This window comes from Diuraphis noxia, unplaced genomic scaffold (genome assembly GCF_037042655.1).
Source record: "Diuraphis noxia isolate RWA-SAM2 unplaced genomic scaffold, SU_Dnox_SAM2 contig0004, whole genome shotgun sequence".
Taxonomy (NCBI): domain Eukaryota; kingdom Metazoa; phylum Arthropoda; class Insecta; order Hemiptera; family Aphididae; genus Diuraphis; species Diuraphis noxia.
The window spans coordinates 35105813-35126718 of record NW_028301714.1 but is presented as its reverse complement, the minus strand read 5'-3'; the positions used below and the strand labels follow the sequence as shown (position 1 = coordinate 35126718).

Genomic DNA, 20906 nt, shown 5'->3' with positions numbered 1-20906 from the left:
TGTATTATACCAATAATTCATTACACGCTAAATTCTATAATGCACTTTCCTTATCTATAATTGTAATCAGGACCGTATTTAAGAGGTGGTTTGGAGGGGCGATAGCCTTGGAATATATTAAGGGGCGCCAATATTTTTACGGATACCTTTTTTAATAATTCAAATTTAACTGAAATAAATATTATAAATAACATGTTTAATAATAATATGTTATATTATATTTCATGTATGTACCTATGTATTAGGATATTATCTTCTGTCATTTGTTACCTATTATAATATATTATTATTATTTACAAATCACTGCATTTTCTTGTTTTTAAATTCTATTTAACTAAATACTAAACTGGATTCCACAAATCCCTATAATTAGTATATTACTTACTAAGTATAGTTCTACAATTAATAATAAGCAAAGTCGAGGTTGCCAAAATGATGTTGCCGACGTGCGCCAAAATCTAAAATACGACCCTGTGTAGTGTGTATAATAGTTAGTATGTCAATATAGTGTTGATTGGATTATATCTATATGAATCTATTACTACGTTTATATGATGGCGTTAAAACGCTTGCTCCATTATGTATTTAAGAATTTAAAACCGGTTTGATTTCAAACCGTTTTAACGCCATCATAATAATATCATATATATAAACGCAGTATAATATGATCATGTTGAATATATCGTTGCACTTGCACTATGTATGTCTATACTTATTTGCAGCCGAATAGAATGCATCGTCCAAAGTCGAGATTCGCTCGCCGTCCGCCAAACCGATCTCGAAGCAGTCGAAGTACATAGTTGTCAACGAGCTAAAAAATTGTCTGACCGGAAAAATCGTGTTGGCAAGGTCACGGTAATTTGAACGGTGCCGCGTACAGGCGACACAGGTTCAATGCTGAACATTGCTGTGCAGACGGGTCATGCGGGTGATGCATCACCGATATCGTCTGCCGATTCAATGCAAGAACCGGTGAGGATCGATCCACCGCGATGTAAACGGTTTCGGTCGAGCCGTTTAGTGGCCCGATCAAAATGATCGTGGCAAGCCATGCCGGTCCGAAGAAGTTCCGATAATTAATAATTATTATACATTTCGTTGGTAAACACGCAGAAATAATGACTCTGGCCGTTGACACCGAAGTCAAGATCGAGACGACGCGCTGCATGATGCTCGGCCGGCCGAAGCGGACGTGCAACAGTCCAGCCGCGATCTTGCGGATCCGCCGTTCAACGTCGACGCCGAACAACGGAATGCGGCTTATTTCGGTCGACATCGAGTAGGTGCGTCCCGGCGCAAGTCACGATCGGGACGTCTGAATTTGAACACAGCGGAACTAAAGCTAACGTGCAGACATCAGTGAAGCGCGTGAGTTTTTGCTGCATCGCAAGAGCCTGTCATCCGCCGGTGTGATGGGCCTAACCTGACCTAGCTAACCGTTGTGGTTATAAGCCCAGGCACTGCTCAATGTTGAAAACAGACGGAGAAATTCGTCCGACGGTAATAATGTTGCAGTGCTTTTTGTGTCAATGTAAAAAAAATGTACCTCATGAGGTTAGGTTAGAGTGCACTCATTCGAGTGTCAACGAATCGGGTTGCAGCCGTTCGAACGCTTTAGTTGAAAAAAAAGTTATGCCTAAATTATAAGATTATTATTATTATTATTCTGCGAATCCTATTATGATTTACAGTCCCAACCAGGGTACCGCGAAACTGTTTGAAATAAATATATGTATTTTTTTAAACGATTTCATTAAAAATATAGCATTATGAGTAATAAAACAGAATATGTGTATAGTATATACCTAAATACCTTACTATTTTTGTTTATATTTCTTATGCATTGACAAATAAAACCTAAGTAATATATAGGCCATAGGACATAGAGTGCCTCCGGAGCTTTAGAAAAAGATTAAAGATGCAGCAAGTCAAAAAAAGTTGGGAACCTCTGATTTACACAAATAAATATAACCATAACCGTATTATTGGCACGTTACTTATTTGTTATTTTTGGATATTATTATGTTATTGATTATTATTTATAAACACGTCAACAGACAACAAGCTAGTATAAACTTACTTTATGTAGCTAAAAATTGTAACTATATTGTACAACATATACTTTCGGTTTTTTTTTTTTGTAATTGGAGTAAAGATCTCTTTTTTATTTTTATAAAAAGTAATAAAAAATATAAAGTCAAAAGTCAATAATAATTACTTTAAAAAGTTTTAATATATTTTGAAAATTTTTATTGTGTTCGAAAAATAGGGCTTAGTCCCGCCAAAACTTTGTATTTTAAATATTAATAGTATTAAATCCTTCATTCATTATCTAATCTACAGAACTCGGTAAACGTTGTTTAAAAAAATTATTTACCTAATTTTATATAGGTACCTGTAACGATTTATTATTCATGTGTTGTCCATAGTATATATTGGAACCATGATCACAGACATTTCAGTTTATTTAAAATATAGTCTATACTCGTTAAGTATTAGTGTTTTTTCTATACACTTTCATTCGCTGCTTATGATTAAAATATAGGTATATAAGTAAGTACCTAATCATTGTAAATTGCTTAAAAAAATATTATAAATGTAGAAAAATGGGAGAAGAAAAAAATTATAAATATGTTAGGTAGGTATGTAATATTATACCGCATAAAGCAATACATTTTAAAGGAATTTGAACAAGGTGTGAGCAGAGCTCCACTGATCTGTTCCATATTTAAATGTGTAAATCCCCTCCAAGTCGAAAACTGATATTTTGCCTATGGGTAATTTCCTGAAATTTAGATCCATCTACTAGTCACACATGGAAATGAATGAACTCGGTAAATTCAAATTTAAAAATAGAAACATGGCAAATCAAAACATATTACTGCATTACAACCGTTAAAATTACATTAGATATTAGAACATATTTCTGACGGAGAGAAAATATTTGAGATATGTCAAATTGCCCTCATATCATCTGTTTACAAACATTCATATACACTTAGATAGCTATTAAATAAATAATTTTAAACTTTTAATTTATGAAGAGGTATCTTGTATTAAATTTTCAAGTTTTTAGACCCAGCAAAATCGTTTATCAACATTAAATTTATACAATTTAAACTAAAAGAATTTCAAATTTCAAATTATATGATATGCATAAAAAAAAGTATCTACAGTTGTTTGTTTATGATTTACCAAAAAACAATTAATATTGTTGAAAATTAGTTTTGTGTAAGCATTCTAGTATTTTTTTAAAAATTGCAATAGTTTGAAATTTATTATATAAACATAATAAATAAAAAGCATTTAAATTGATAATTTATCAGTAGTTTTACACCTCTAATAATTAATCAAATATAATTTAAATGCCTTTAATTATTCATGTAAATACAACCTAATTGTCAATCAACAGTTGTTTTTAGTGTTCTAGTTATTATTCTTATTTATTTATAACAATCACAGCAGTTTTTATCTTTTTAAATTTGATTCTTATTATTTTTAATGATTTCAATATATTAAATTATTAATTGCTAATTGTATTTACACTAACATAATTTTGACTTTTTACTGTCATATTATGTCATAGTTATAATAAAAGTTAAGACAACCATACAAATTTTATAAATTCAAATGTTAACATATTATTTTTAATGTTCAGTAGACATTAATCATTGATATACTGGCTATTGATTACATTGTAATAGATAAGCATAATATATATAGATTGCCTATAATTTATAACACACATACTTAAATAAGCAAAATTACAAAAAAAATGCTTCTAAGTAGAATGGTTAATTTGCAATTTATTATTTAAAGATAATTACTAAACACCTATTTACACTCTATTTGTTAAAGAGTTCAATAATTAGGAATAGCATTTTTTAAATTTGTATGGCATTTAATTGGTAGGTATTCATTGATTTGTGTGTACACATAATAATAAAAATAAATAAATATCTCACAATAATGATTAAACATATAATAAATGAAAAATAATTTAACTAATAATAATTTTAGATCCTTACAGAAATGTTTATAGGTATTACGGTTATTACATAGATATTTAAACCACTTGAAAACATTTCATTAGATAATCAGATTAAAAAAAAAATACATAATATTTTAATTTAAAGTCATTTCTTTATGTTTCTTAATGTCCTTTAAAAATCATGGCGTGTTTCTAATAGTTCTACCGCATACAATCTACTACTATGCAAGTCTAAAAGACAAAAGAATACACACTAACATTTTTAATTACAATTATATAAGGGTGTGGCAACCTAGATAATAAATATGGTAAATGAGTAATAATAGGTAATAAAAAAAGATACTTACAGAACTAACAGATTATAAGATGAATAGTTAATTTAAAATATAAACTTAAAATATTGAAATCCTTATATATTAAGATTTAGATCAGTTTTATGAAATAAAAAGCACCAATGATTATTGGTAGTACTCCAACAACAAGTGTATCTGATCCACTATGAGAAGTCTTGCAATCTTCAGGTTGCAATTCATGAGGAATTTGTTTACATATGGCATCCATAAAAGGTACTGTTGATGCAAAGTCTTGAGTAGAATTCTTGTATAATAAATAAACCACATTAGAGACAATAGTAGAAATTGTAATAATAATAGTCAATAAGTGTTTATTGTTTTTTATAAATTTAAATTTACCTTATTGATTAAAACTTTGGGTACAGTTGTCACATTGGCAGAAGAAGACTTATTCTTATAATCTTGCAACAATGGGTTAGATTCTGTATTATTGGTAGCGCAATTAGTGATTTCCGTAATGACAGAACTATCAATGTTACTATTTTTGCCGCACTATAACATTTTTAAATAGCGAGTTATTATCTAAAAACTAATAAGTAATAATGCAATTAAAAAAATTTATTTCAATATAAAAATATTTTGATAAGAGAAAATATAGAACAATATTACTTCAGTAAACTATGGCTATTTTGTACTATTTTAAAAATGATGCAACAAGTACACATTTGTGAAGGTTTTGGTATAAATATCAGATATTAAATCAATATGGGTACTAATGGATCAATACTTAGCAGTAGCAACTGCATTCTTTAAAAATCTTTGCATTTTAAAAAGGTAGGTAGGTAAACTACTTAAAACAAAGATTAATCAAATTATGAAATTTTGTATTACTAGAAACCAATTATTTAATCATACAAATGCATATACCAGGTCGATTGGCACTGTTTTATTTGGACTATTGTATCCTTCGGACAGAGAACAATTCACAAATTTTATTAAACGTTCACTGTCTTTTATTTTATTAATACCACAAGCATGTACTCTATCGGCGACACACTCTCCTTCACGCCTACATGTGAAATTTAAAGTTTGGTCAGCATTAACAGTGATCTGGAAACAATAACAATAATATTGTAAAAAATAATATAAATTAATAAACTAGTTATTGACTTTTTTTAAACTTACATTTCCTTGAGCAAAAGGAATAAATGTCACATTGATAAACTTGTTTAGTTTATTAAATGTAGGCATTAATTGGTTTGAGACAAACTTAACGCTGTCCGAGCACAAAGCTTCATAGTATACTTCAATATCCACAATATTTTTCTGCAATAAAAATATATTAGTAAATTACATAATATTAAAATAATATATAATAATTAGTTATTACTAATACAATATTAATACTATTACATATTCTGCATTCATTAGATTTTAACTTTAAATGCACCTATAACCTACACCTGTATTTTCTTTGTATACTCATTCTATAACAAAACAAAAGTTTGAAAATATCCATTGCCTTCATTAACCAATAATACAATACCTACCTATAGTTAATTGTTATAAACTTATAACTTATAACATTATAATATATTATATTTTCTAGATCACTTAAACTTTAATGTTAAATCATATATTCAATAACTCGCATAATAGCTTCGATGGGATTTTTATTTTATAAATATTTAAAATATTATTGTACATGTTGTAACTGGTTAAAATTTCAAACAAGAATACGCGTATCTTTATTGTATAACAATGATCATCGTATACAAGTTCGCCAAATGCGTGTCTATTGTGCACCAGAAACAAATTAACTCTGGCGGTATTTAATTCGAAAACATGTTAATTACCCGAGGTAATATTAAGAAAACAATATAAAAAACATAATACGGTTATATATTATATAAAAATGTTTTTTAATTTATTTTGTTTTGTTGTTTATTGTTTGTTTAGTATTATAAGACATGAATGTAGGAACAATTGAATGACGGAACTTTTTTACTCAAAATATAATTCTGTAAATTGTAATATTATAAAATTCAGCCGACTGTATTCAAATTTCAAATCAAATCATTTTTCTATATCATATACATTTAATAAAATACCATCAACAAATGACAAATATGGAATAAAAACCATATTTATAAATGTTTTAACATATATTTAGTAAATATTATTTACTGACAGAGATTATTATCGCTGTGTCATATCAGTGCGTATTACATCCAGACTAAAATCATTCGCTATTCATTTTCATTTCGCTGAGTAGCAGTAACTAGTAAGTGCTTTAACGAAACGTTTCGGGTGAAATGTTGGAACTAAAAACTGTGTGTCGTATATGTGTAGGAAGGTTGATTATATTATAGCCAATAGCCATACAGGTACCTACTTATGTTCCTACATCTACATTAAAATGTACAGAGTTATCGAATAATAAAGGTTTTGTTCAATTATTACGATTACAATCCAATCTTCACTCGATTACACCATTATTTACTACCCGTCTATTGAGCTCGAAAATCATAGAATTATTTTTGGGATACCATATTTTTCATTGTTCCATATCACAATGAAAAAAAAGTTCAATGCACTGAACTGTTCAAACATATTACATATGAGTCTGTTATAGAATTATGGCAGTAGCATTTAACTTGTAGATAAATTATATTTCAAACAACCATTTTGTAGTTTCGTGATTTTTTTACATCTAACATATTTATAAAACACAATTAGTATAATGACTAAGCGTAAAAAAAATATTTATAATGTATCCAAACATTAATTTAATTTATAAAATGTAACATGCAACGAGTTCATTAAAGTAGGTGAAAAGTTTACTTATAATTGATTATTTTAATAAATAATGGTTATAGTTTGTCATATGTCACCAATCCTATTAATAAATTTTTTTTTTTATAATGACCTACTTTAATGAAATTTTTGTAAAAAATGAATAATCAATTAGGTATACTTTGTACAAAACGTTGTGTTGGTAGTTAGTAGCTACCAATTTGTCGCACCTAGGACCTAGAATACCACAGGTATAAATACGAGTAGTATTGAGCAACATACACGCTTATATGCTTAAGGAGTTATCGCACTTCACACGTCGAACACCTTTATGAATAGAGGTAAACGTGTTTTATCTGTCGATACAAAACTTATCATTTGTAAATGCCCATCTAAATTATTTGAAAATACATGGTTTTAGGAAATCAGGGGCCGGTCGAGCAGGCCACACACCCATAATCTTGCACTTAAAGGGTCTAGTGCAGTCGCGCTACTCATGTTTATGTGATAAAATATGTCTGGATATTATATTATATACAGTTTGTTCATAATAACAAAAAATAAACTAGTTTATACAATATTTTTTACATATAATTTATTACTAACAAATTATAACATTATAAGATAAACAATATGAGTAAACGTGTTGACGTGTTATACATTATTATACTGTAAACTACTTTGTCTCAAGAGTTTCGTAAAAACCTAGTACCAGCACTTATGTTGGAAATCTAGTGGAGTTAGTACTTTTCAATTTTCTCAACAATGCCGAAAATGTTTAAAGAAATGTCACAAAGTGTGGTTTTCATCAGTGACCACCACCCGCTGAGTGTCTGGAGTGTCACGTAGGGTTTTGTAATGTTGTACAACTACAAAATATGCAGTATATTTGATAATCATCAATTTGTTCGGAACGTTGTATATCTAATGCTTTTATTAGCCACCGCGCCATCTTAGATTGAATCTTTAGTCAAGGAATTTACCGTTGGATTTAATCGTAATGCTAAAATAGTTCTTAAAACTATCTTTGTGTTATACCATAATATCCTATATACTATAATATATTAGTTATTGATACATATACTAAATATCGATTATCTTAAATGATGATATCTCGATAAATCGAAATAACAATAATACCAAGTACAATAAGACAACGATAATGATGATTGATAACACCATGTGATTCGATCATAGCGACCAGTCTAGATGTACCTGTAATGTATAGGTAGGGCATACATTTGTAGAGTAATACTAGGGTACAAAATGTAAATGGTATAATATAGGTACACAAGATTTAACTGACGATAGTTAGTGGCGCGGATAAAAGACATCGGCGGCCCAGACGCGCCTTTGGAATTCCCGATATACAATACGACTACCCCTCCCTTCAACAATACTCTACTCAGAAATCTGGCCATGCTGAGAGGCCTTATATATACATACAATTTATAAATATGTTGTATTCATGCAGTTCTCGTTTTGTCCGTTTACCTCTGTATAGAAATTCAATAGGGTTAACGTAGTTACCCGCGACCTGAGAGGGTGGAATGGTGAAGGGGTAGTATGGTCTAAGACGGGTGATGAGGGATGGGAGTGGGTGAGTCTCGGTTGTTTTTTTACCCCTTACACCGCGTACATACGACCAACCGCACGCCCCGTAGACCTGTCTGCGTAGCTACACAGACTGGTCGGCGGGTTATGTATATATAGTTATATATATTACATAATATATTATAGTGGAGAGGAGGGCCCGCACACCGTCTGGACCATTTTATTATTCGCGTGCGAAATCTCTCTGTCTCTCTACACATTACAACCCATTCCCGTTCTCTCCAAATCAACCCCTTCTCACTTGCCACACAAGCCCACAGTTTCCCACATCTCGTCACTGTATCGGCACAACGGCTAGCTTATGGCGCACCCCTTTTCCTGAGGCTAGTTACGAGAATACCGGGGGCCTTTACACGAAACAGACTCAAATTCGAAACAACTACTATAGCCACAACGTATTCAAACACAACATTTTGAAATAACGTACATTATAGCACTATACACTATATATACTACAATATACCATTATAATATGACAAATAAAACGTAATTTTTTACAACTCACTGTATTTCTGTTAAAAATAGTAACGATCTCTAAATACCTATATAATAATATGTGATTATAGATTTGTACGCAATACTTTTTTATTTAAAAATTGCAATAATGAAATATTATATAATTTTAGTACCTTTACGTATCTAATGTATAAAGTTATGAAGATTATTGAACTTATTTAATTACAAAAATATTCAATTATTATACGAGCACATTATGCTATATTATAATATTTATTTTAATCTTTAACTACCTACATATTATTTAAAAACTGTTATGTATTGAACTTTTGTTCAAGATTTATAAAATATAAAAATACAATCTATTATTATATTTATATAATTATTAAATAGGTACTTATAAAACATTCACCTAGCTTAAGATTACAAGTTACAACATCATTTATTTAAATTAAAATATAACTAGGCACTTTTGTTATTGTAAAATTTTAAATTTAAATTACGTTTATTATTTATGCTGTTTAAAATAGGTTTACTAATGAAAACTTTATGTTAAAATATTGATGTACTGTAACGGCATGTAGAACTATAAAAGTAAACACATTGATTTTGCATAGACGCATTATTAAGTAAATATTGTCTGTCAATTGTAATTTTTATCATAACTACGCGCAAGTGTTTCTATGATAATAGGATAATATGTTAGCAGCCGTTGGTCGGATAAATACAATATGAACAACTAAAACATTTTCACTGAGTAATCGTAATAAGTAGTATTAACAATTCATGTAAAAATTAAAATGTATATTAAACAAGCATTCACATTAAACAGTATCATCTAGGTCTTCGAAAAAACTCAAATGGAAAACACGAGCTGTTTAAAAATAAATAAAACTTATATATTGTTTTAATAATTAATACAACAAGAATATTTAAATTTAAATTTGTATAATTGTATGTAATAATAGGTATACACCCATATTTAAACTTAAAAAAAAAAAATATTATTATACTTTTTTTAGTTTATATAAAAACGTCTATATGTCAATAAATAATTCTGGTAAGGACGACGTTAACATAATATCACAATAACCATCTTTAAAAACGGCTATTTTATAAAACTACTATTAATATATGGTTTTTAATAATTAACGTTTTTAAATAATATTAATTTAACTCGTATTTAAAAAATGTCATATTAGTAAGAAAACAAACACAATTTAACTTTGTATTTTATCTACATTTGATAGTTTAGTGCATCATGGGTTCGTCATAACAAATAAAAAAAAAACCTTAACTCTTATCTTTTACCATATGGTTCTTTATTTCAATATTTGTGACAGGGGTTATTTTGACTGGTATATGTATCACAAAAACTATTTACAGTCACTATAACAGTATGAGATAATCATGACAAATATTACAGTGTCAAACATTAGTTTTAAATAATAACTATGAAAAAAAATCAATGGAATTCTTTAAAAGAGTATTATAAATTATGATTCGAAGCATAATAAAAATAATAACATGTACTAAATTTTATAGGTTACCATAATATATACAGCCCATAGTCTATACGATATAATGTAGTTATAATATTATATGACGTAATCATAAATTATAATTTATTTTATTTAGTTTTCAAATGTAAATAATCTGAAATGAGCGAGAAATTTAATGTCCATTTGGGTCATGATGTGCAATAATGTAATACAAATCTATCTACCCGTAAAGTTGTGCATGTGCGACTAATATTGTCTCGAACGACCATATTAGCTGTTATACTTATTATCTATATTATATTGAAGAGTGAATGGCGGATTATAGTGCATCTTCGTCAAAGATGTGACATTTTTATAGAAACGTTCGCAATCATGAATAATAGGTGGACGAGGATAAAATCAAAAAAATATGCAAAATACTAGGTTTAAATGAAAACAAGAGGATAATTTGCAATCAAATTCTTTTTAGAACATAAGTACTAAGCGAAAAGAAATGGTTTGTATTAATTTATGAAAGTGTATTTTCGATATTTTTAAGTTGCAATACGATCAACTTATGAGTAACATAAGTATTCAAGGTTGTATTCAATTTAATTTTTTTGATTGAGCATAACATTTTTTATCAATATTTATAAAAAAAAACTCCGAAAATGTAAATTTCTAAAAATAGGAAGGCAGTTCACGTATTTTTAAAAATTATTGTATTATCAATCATCGTGTCTATAAAATTCTAATATAAATATATAAATATTAGGTGACGATTTCAATTCTCTACAGTCTACCGTTCTTATATATACTTCCCAATTGACATCGAAAAACAAAATCTATTTTACCAAATACTGGTTTTGGGCAAATATTCCCGTTTTTAGTTTTTCTAGACTATGATGAAAAGTCTACTTCTATGAGACTATTTTAAATCCATTCACATAGTGAAACCACCTGAATACAATTATTTACCAGGAATTACTAAAAAATAAAATTAAAGCATTTTCAATATTCAAAAGGCTTATAAAAATTATCATACATACATGGTAGCATTTAGAAAATTCACATTAATGTAAAACCAAACTATGGCAAATAATTTTCTGAATCAAAAATTACAAAATAGTTTAATATATTAACTTAGAGAAAAACATTAGAGATTTTTTACTTTGAAGTACTTATCCGTGTACGTATAAAACTAAAATATAAGTACCTGTTAAGTATAGTATAGGTACCTATTAGTATATCGCAGTTAACTTAATATTATGCAAAAATCCTTTCGCTACAGAACGTAATAACGTGTTTCTTGAAGATTATATTATTTTGTAGGTAAACCAAATACCAATGAGTACCAACAGGTAAAAAATCTTTTATATCTTTAGAGTACATTGACTTGAACGGTTTTAAACATATTCATAAGAATCAATGAGAGTGTGTGTTGCTCATTAAATAGAAATAGCTAAAAAAAAACAATGTATTCAAAAATATGTACAATGATGTTAATTACACAGAGAAACCAGAGGATTCCGATGTGATGGGAACATTCCAGTTGATTTTTAACAATCTAATTCTGCTTATACGAGATCATTTAAACAATCTATCTTTTTAAGACACTTAAAAACTAAAGTAATTCAGTATAGTATCAAACTATTCCATAGAGAATTTTATCTAGCATGTAGGTTTATAAATGTAAATATAATATAATATAGACTGTATACGATAACATACGACTAAATATCAGCATGATATGATAAATAATTTGTTTGTACAGTCTCTTGAACAATTTTATCTCAAATAAAACGACATTAAATTATAAGCTTCTATAATATAATTGATTAGTTAAAAACAGATTTATGACATCTCACATCTACAATAATCTTTCTCTAGGAGTCATAATCAAAACAAAGCAGATAGAATAAATTAATATATGTATATATTTATTTATATATACATTATACCTAAATTACTTACCCCAAGAACTCGTAAAAATATACAATTATTATACAATATAAGTATACCTAATGACAAAAAAAAAAATCTAGGTTTAAAACTAGACTTAGTAAGGTTTCTGCTATTATTTCATGATTTTTAATAATCTAACTTAAGAATAAAAATTACCAATTCAGTTATAATACATTTTGAAAAACCAAAAGTACTCATTGAAATATTATTAGGTAATCTATCTTGCACATAGAACATTATAAATGAATGTATAAAAAAAATTATAGCACATCTTTTCTTTTTGAGTGTTTCACGTATATTCGAGATATAACCTTGGGGAAGACCAATGTAATTACTATATCTGCCCGGTGCGTTGTCCCCCGCCGATCATCTTCAATATTATTATTATATTGGTGCAAGCCGTGTGCAAGTTTAACGATCGAAAAGCAAGATACTTTCACGGCACAGTCTCATTGATGGCAAACCTGAAGCAATTTGACATACAATATAGTACATACTATTCCTTTCCTCCTTTACAGGGTTTTACTTTTTTTTGTAAATAAAATTGAAAATAATATGTGCTTTCACTTTTTTGGTTAGTAATATTATGTTTAGTTGGTCTGCTATAATATATAGTCGTGGACACTTGTGGTCAATTTGCGAAGAGTGTTTACGAAGAGAAATTATATTCAAATGAATTATTATAAAAACCAGAGGTCCTAGTGAATAATATTAAAATTCAGATTAATATAAATAAATTATTATTATCAAAGCTCACTAATATAAGGATGTATTTTTTTTTTTGAACACAAAAATACCTATTGGTAATTTAATTACCCAATACACCACCTATTATATTTATGTAAATATAAAAATTAAGAGTAAAAATAATGTTTTAACATAGTTTTTTATTTAGGCTATTAAGTATAAATTGTTACGTACATTGGACCATATGTAAAGGCTTAATTAATGGACAATATAATATACAATAATGACAAGAAGTATAGAGTGAAAAGACCTTTTCGTAAAACTACTTTGTCATAAAATATAAAAATACATAAATGTATTAATGTGATTCTTCTATTTGAAATAAACTTTAAAAATAATGATCCATTTTGAACCTTTTGGTAAAGTAAAATAACCTTGACCAAGAAAGATACTACAAGTAACGATGTTTAAAGAGATTATTTTACATAAATAAGTGTGTCAAAAATTGACAAGTATTGGATAGTAAAACTTTTGAAACGAATTGCGAGTTATAGTTTTTCTTTTTTTGGAAATAACGATGGTCAGTTGCAAGACATATTATGCTTGTTTGCCAATTATTTCTAAGATTGTTTACCAATCTACTTTAAAACTTTGACAGTATGACCTAATAAAATGAAAATGCTATTAAACTTAAAATGCATGTTTACTTGTTTACTACACACGTATTATTCATTGTCCATTCATTGTCTGCATATATGTCTTTTGTATGGAGTTTCAAACATCATCACAAAAGTTGACATTTGAAAAAATATATCGATTAGGTACGTTGATAGTAATGTATTAATGTGTATGAAATTATTAAAAAGGTATTTCCATTTGTAAAATGGAAATTTTAAACATTATATATTAGGCAATTGGGTCAAACGTCGAAACGTATATAAATGTTGACCCATTTATTAGGATACACAAAAATATGTTGGTTAAATTAATATTAGGAAAATAAACTACTTATTTTTAGAATATTCGCGTATAAAAGAAATGCTATTATATTACAATAAGGCAAAAAGGTAATACAATTGTCAATTGATCGAGAAATACCAAATAAAGTTTAACATTGTATCTAGATAAAAATTTGGGTTTCGAAGTACTAGAAAGATGTATAATTGTTTAATTGGAAAAAAACATACCTAGTGGAGAAAAAAAACAAAACGTTTTTTTATCTGGATTTTAGGTTTAACACAGATATATATACAATATATGTATTTAACGCGTATGTATAACGATTATTTTGCTAAGTATTAATATTTAGGTACTTATGACAACTGCGATGCCATACTTTAACACCTGTACATTTGCGTTAATTTTAAATTTAACACTAGCGTACCGTTGTATGCTACAAAACACTGTTGTTACCAACAATCATATCGATCAAGTTAATGTATTTTACTCATTACGTGAGAGCGTATTTTAACTATAAATCAGAAAATATTTTTAAACATTTAATATATGATGTTGGTAGATTTTTATTGTTTAATAATGTATATGTATAGTATACAATTGAACCCATTTATAAAGTGCTTAAGTATCATTAGTTTTTTATAGCCAAATGGTAACTTATATAAATCTTCTAAAGCAAAATTTAAATATATTTTAACATTTTCTTTTATAACTAAACCGCATGTTTCAATTTTAAAAGTATTCATAAGTAAAACATACTATAATTATTCTTTTATACAGTGCTATTTATGATGGTAGTTTTTAATAAGTACGACTAATACGAGTATAATTTATAAATGTAAGATTAATATAAATAAAAACTACTCAAAAAGAAAATAAAGATTAACACTCAACAAATTTATATAAGAGTCATTATTTTTCACTAGGTTAAAACATATTGGGTGTGTATATATTTCACAAAGTTCGTGACTCATGAAAGATGACTAACATAAAATAAAAAAACATACTTTTGGGGTAAATACAGCTTTTAATAATTAAATTACTATTAAGTATTTATATATACCTAACTGTTAATTTTTCTCTAAAAGTGCTGAAATGTCTGTATTTAAGTATGTAACTGACAACAACTGTTTAAGTTTTATAGATTGCCTTTTATAAATTCCATAATAACTAATACCTTTTGACATAACATAAGGATTAAATGTCGCGATAAAAATATTCAGTAACTTATATGTTTTAATATTAATTATTATAATTAGGTAGAAATACAACTAGTTAGGCACTGCAATATAATATTATAATGTATATAATGTAGCAACTAGCAGATGTATATTGAAGTATGTGTATTTATTTAAGTACGCAATAAATAAGTAAATTATGACTTCAATATTTTAAGACCTGAACAATTTAATGAATTTTATTTTTATAAGCCAAAAGTATCACCAACAATATATAATATTTTAATTCACTATAAAAATATCCTAAAAATGTATTATAAAATGTTAAATAACCTTTATTATGCAAGATATATTTAAGCAATATACAATATACCTATCTGCAAATATAATAGTTGTCTTAACAACTTTAGAAGATCTTATTATATCAGGACAGCAATAGTAAAATACCGAACTACAGAAATATTTTAATGAATACTATAGGTACTACTTAAGTCAGACGTATTTAAGAATTTTAAAATGTGTTCGTTATTTGGTAAAACTGACACAAATTCATAAAACAAAATTGTGTAGTTGAACCGTGTAAACAGATGTTATAATATAGTTGGTTACCATGTATTTACATTCAGTGAATCATCAACTAAATGAATCTAAATGTTGCTAAATAGTAGAGCATAATATTGTAAGCCTTAATAATCAAATATTGAAATATGTATATATATACATAATGATATATTATTTAATTATTGAAAGATTATTTAAACGTCAATTTTGGTAAAGAATTTTAATTATAATTACTTAAAACCAAATCAATACAAAATGTCGGTAGAGAATTTAATGACTTAAGATATGAAAAAGATATGTTAAAACTATATTATTTTAATTGATTCAATTATACCAATATGTATATGATATGCATATATTTGGTTTTCGTATTTTTAATAACTATGTTATTTATTTACAAGACGTGTATAAATAATATGATACAAATAATGAATTAAGAGCGTGTGACAATGAATGTGAGATGAATTTATTTATATTTAATTAATTTAACTTAAAAGAAAATGATGAGTGATATAAACTATAGTTAAACTCATTTCAATTCAAGAAATAAAAATAGTATCGTATATCAGTTCGACATATTGTATTTTTAATATTTTTCAACTACCACTGAAACAATATGTTGGTAGCCTTTGAAACTTTTTGACCCAACCAATACAATTTTTATCAATATTAATTTTAAAAAAACTAATCATCATCGAAAATTGCAGCTATGGGGAAATGCTAAAAAGTCAAACCTGAATAAGATTCAAGCTTCCCAAAATATGACCTTAAGGAAATTATTTAACGCCCCTCCATACATATCAAACAATATACCCTACATTTAGATTGTAACTTAAATACTATTCATGACGAAGCTAAACGTTTTTATAAAAAATTTCATAACTGTCTATCATCTAATTCAAATCCACTCATTAAAAACTTATCATCCCTCACAATCCCAGGTAGCCCTCCAAGGCGACTTAAACGTAAATGGTTCAGAGATTTATTACTTTAAATAACAACATATAAGATATAATAACTAAATATTTAATATGATAAACCAAGACGAAAGTGTCATCAGTGCCTCAGTGGGTGGCTTCTTTCCTCAAATTTATGTAAATCACCCTATTGTTTGTTTCCCTTATCGCACATATAATTATTATGCCTAAAATATAGATTGTATATTTTCTTCTAAAAATAAAAAAAATCATCGAAAATTGCATAGGTGTGCTTATAAATAGTTCAACTTAAGTCAAAATTTTTTGAAAGTTACGTGGTACATAGAATATACTTATATAAACATTTGGTGAAAATTTCATGTACCTATCTAAGATTATTTGATTTAAAGTCATATCAAAAACCAAAATTTATTTTGTAGAAAACTGATTGTGCGTAAAAATTCCCGTTTTTCCCCTAATGTTTAGTTTGTTTATCCCGATTATTTAGAAAAATATTGAGAATTTTTTACTTTTAACCCCCCAAAGTACCAACTATATTCACTTTCCACCCAACAGGTACTGAATTCGAAAATCGAAACATTTTTATTACCCCAAAACGTGAGGACATTAAAAAAAAACACACATCATGATAAAATCAACACATTCTTCGCTCCGCTCAAAATCTATAAGTTATTTAAAATTGTCACAAAGATTGAAGTTTCAATCTATATTATAGAAACATCATGGAAAACTAAAAAATCCAAAACACGCTTTTAAGATATTTGAAACTGTTTTTTGTCGGTTAAATCATAAAAATTAAAACTTGTTTGCAATTTCACTGTAAAAACAGAGACTTCAATTTCCACTTACCTACTTTAGTTATATAAATTATAATACAAAGCAATTATGCTTCGTGTATTTCGTACACCGATAAAAACAACCTATTCACAACAATATGCTAACAAACAATGGTACAATACCAATATATAAAAATATAAAGTATTCTTATAACAAATAAAATAAAAAATATAAATTTATAAATTAACGTTAAGTACATTGGCAAAAAGTTAAATTTTATATTATTATAATAATACATATATATTATATTAATACTGTAAAAGTAGTGCATGTGTGATATGTTAACATTAAACACGATTAAGTATGAAATGCATAAGACTGGCTATGACCTTTCAATGTTCAAGTTTAAAACTTACTTTAAGCTTCAAATAGTTACAAATGTATTTATTCAAACGTTTAGAAATATAGAAATATAACCATTAGATGTGTTTTCAAAACTTTCAGGTATACATTAATATTTATTAGTTTTATAAATTATTTTAAAAATTATTTAACCATTGCCTGTGTCGGTTTTGATACTATAATAATAACGTTCAATATGATAGGAATCGGGAATATAGAATATTGTACCTACGTTATGAATTATTTACCAAGTTAGTTTACACATATGAGTAAACATATGGCTGAAAACTTAGGTAGGTAATGCAATTTGAAAATCATAAAAATATTCACCTATTTACTAAAAGTAGTTATAACACAAATGATCATAATAATGTACAATGGAAATAATAATTAAAACAATAGCAATTTTAGACTTCAGTCTACTTTGATCTTGAGGACTACCTATATAGTATATACTATATAATCTATAGTATTCGTGTACCTACTACATATATCATATCATTATATGCTTTACTATATAATTTATAGATCAACATTTTTCATAGTTTAAAATTATAATAATTACATTTTTTATTAATACAATCAATATTCCATATATTTCCATAACAGTGTAAAGTGATTTAATACTGTCACAGAATGTCGGCTTAACTATTTCTTTCATAAACCATACGTACTTCCCGGTGAATTATCGAAGTTTAAAACCGGTCGTTTTCTTAGTTTTAACTGTTATTCAACAATCTTCGATAATGTTTTTGTTTTACGATATCGTTTTTGTTATTATTACATTATATTCATTGAACACGCGAAGGAAATTTATCTTTCACACGAACTCGGGTCTCGCGGAAGTATTAAAAGACCCGTTGATATGAATCCAAAGACCAAAGTAGGTATAAATATTGGAAACACCGGCTTGACTATTTTAAACGACCTACAATCTACATATTTTTTACACGATGAGTTAATATATCTACAAGCTATACTCTATCGTCTCTATCGATATAGTGATATCTGTAGTAGGTAAGTAATAAAAACGGTTATAATTAATGATAATCTATCCTGGTTTATGTACATATTTTCTTTTCCATAATCATTACGTTTACTTACCGAGACGCTGTTATTCGTCAACGAAGCTGTTTCTGTCTTGTCGATATTCTCTGCCGGTGACAATACAACAGTGGGTGCAGGGTTGGCGGGCATAGGGTTAGCGGGCGCAGGGTTGACGGGTGCAGGGTTGACGGGTGCAGGGTTGACGGGTGCAGGGGCTCCGGATGCAGCAGAACTGGCAATATTGGTGTTCGCTTCAACCGAAACGCATTGCAACGCGAAAGCAAATACAATTGTCAGCAGCACGAACGTAGTCCTTGCCCGGTTTTCCATTTTCTTCCAATTATATTCGTCCTGTGCAGTTCAAAATTAATGAACGTAAATTTATTTACCGTAACTGTAGGTATATGATGTCTGCTGAGAAGAAGAAATCCACTTGAAGGTGTATCAAACGACGACAACAAATAACAACAACTTCGGCGTCCGTTATGTCTGAGCGCTTCGAAAACCGGCGTCTGTCTGCATAAACGCATATGAGAAAGCCAGCCACCGGGCATACGGCATCATATTATACGGTGGCGGTTGCCAGTTGGTGGGTACGCTGCGTTTTTCGGATGCCTTGTCAGGTGGGGGAAACATAGGCCGTCGCCGCGACAACGCGACGTCTGGTGACCAAAACCGGTACAAACCGTCATTGCTCTGGCCCAAAACTGTATGAGTGTAAAATAAAACGTCTAAATGTAGTATAATACATATACATACTACCTATTTTAAATTTAAATTTTATACAATCATGTTTCGTTTCTATTCAGATCATAATGTAATTAATGATATAATATTATTGATTTCCATGAGTTATTACTGAGTGTTTGTTGGTTTTAAAACACCTACCATGTGTATAAAAATAATTACATAATTACGATAAAAGTATTATGTTATATAATATTTATAACGAGTTATCGTAAATTGCAGTTACTTATGAATTATAAGGAAAATACTAAATAGACTGATATTATATTTAACTTAATTTAACATATTAGGTACCTGCAGGTATCTAATACCTACATACTAGTAGCCAGTAGGTAATAAAATACAGTTAAGTTACTGAAGTATAATAGGTAGAAATACTTTTTTCAATTTGATTTTAATTCACTCTGTTGATTGATTCTTTTTAGTGTTACATCAACTAAATATATTACTGTAATAGGTAGTATAATGCAAATTAGTTAATTATTACCTACCTATTTGATATTATCATTGCTTCAATTTATATTAGTTTCCTTGTAATGTATTTTATTTACATAATGATACATACAGATTTAATGTCAGGTATGTGATAATAAAAAAATGTATTAACTTTTATAACAAAAATTTCAAATATCTATAAATACTTTAAAAAAATCAAAATATTTTTTAAATTATTCCACCTTTAGATAATGATCATCTAAATATTTATTAATAATTTCATATTGTTTTTATGGTGAGATTTGTTTTTGAATTGCAACAAAACAACAAATCGATTTTGAAAAAAATTGTGTTTTGTAAATTTAATATTCTAGTTGTTTAGTACCTAATTTATTTTTTTTTTCGATTATTAAGAGCATTAAGTGAAATACAAATTATAAATAATTTGTTATCAAAAAACTAATTAGCCAACTTTAAAGTTGAAGACTTAAGTATTTTTAATGATCTAAAAGGCGACGACAGTTACAAAAATTTAAAAAAAACCTTTATTGCTCTGCTCCGAATTTTAAAAATGTTATAAT

General features: G+C 27.7%; 1 protein-coding gene across 1 annotated transcript; it reads right to left on the bottom strand.

Moving 5' to 3' along the window:
* Positions 1-3959: 3959 nt before the first annotated feature.
* On the bottom strand, positions 3960-19687 carry LOC107165627 (GILT-like protein 1). Its single transcript, XM_015513959.2, has 5 exons — positions 19201-19687; positions 5470-5610; positions 5212-5394; positions 4684-4836; positions 3960-4588 (listed from the first exon to the last, which is right to left on the bottom strand). The coding sequence occupies exons 1-5, from the start codon at positions 19471-19473 to the stop codon at positions 4415-4417; spliced, it is 924 nt and encodes a 307-aa protein (XP_015369445.1). The 5' UTR covers positions 19474-19687; the 3' UTR covers positions 3960-4414.
* Positions 19688-20906: the final 1219 nt, after the last annotated feature.

Excerpts from the sequence above, each read along its gene's own strand:
- LOC107165627 (XM_015513959.2), bottom strand. The coding sequence starts at position 19,473 with ATGGAAAACCGGGCAAGGACTACGTTCGTGCTGCTGACAATTGTATTT. Across the intron at positions 4,837-5,211 it reads AAACAGTGCCAATCGACCTG|TGCGGCAAAAATAGTAACAT; the intron begins GTATATGCATTT and ends AAAATGTTATAG. Across the intron at positions 4,589-4,683 it reads CCAAAGTTTTAATCAATAAG|AATTCTACTCAAGACTTTGC; the intron begins GTAAATTTAAAT and ends TTATTATACAAG.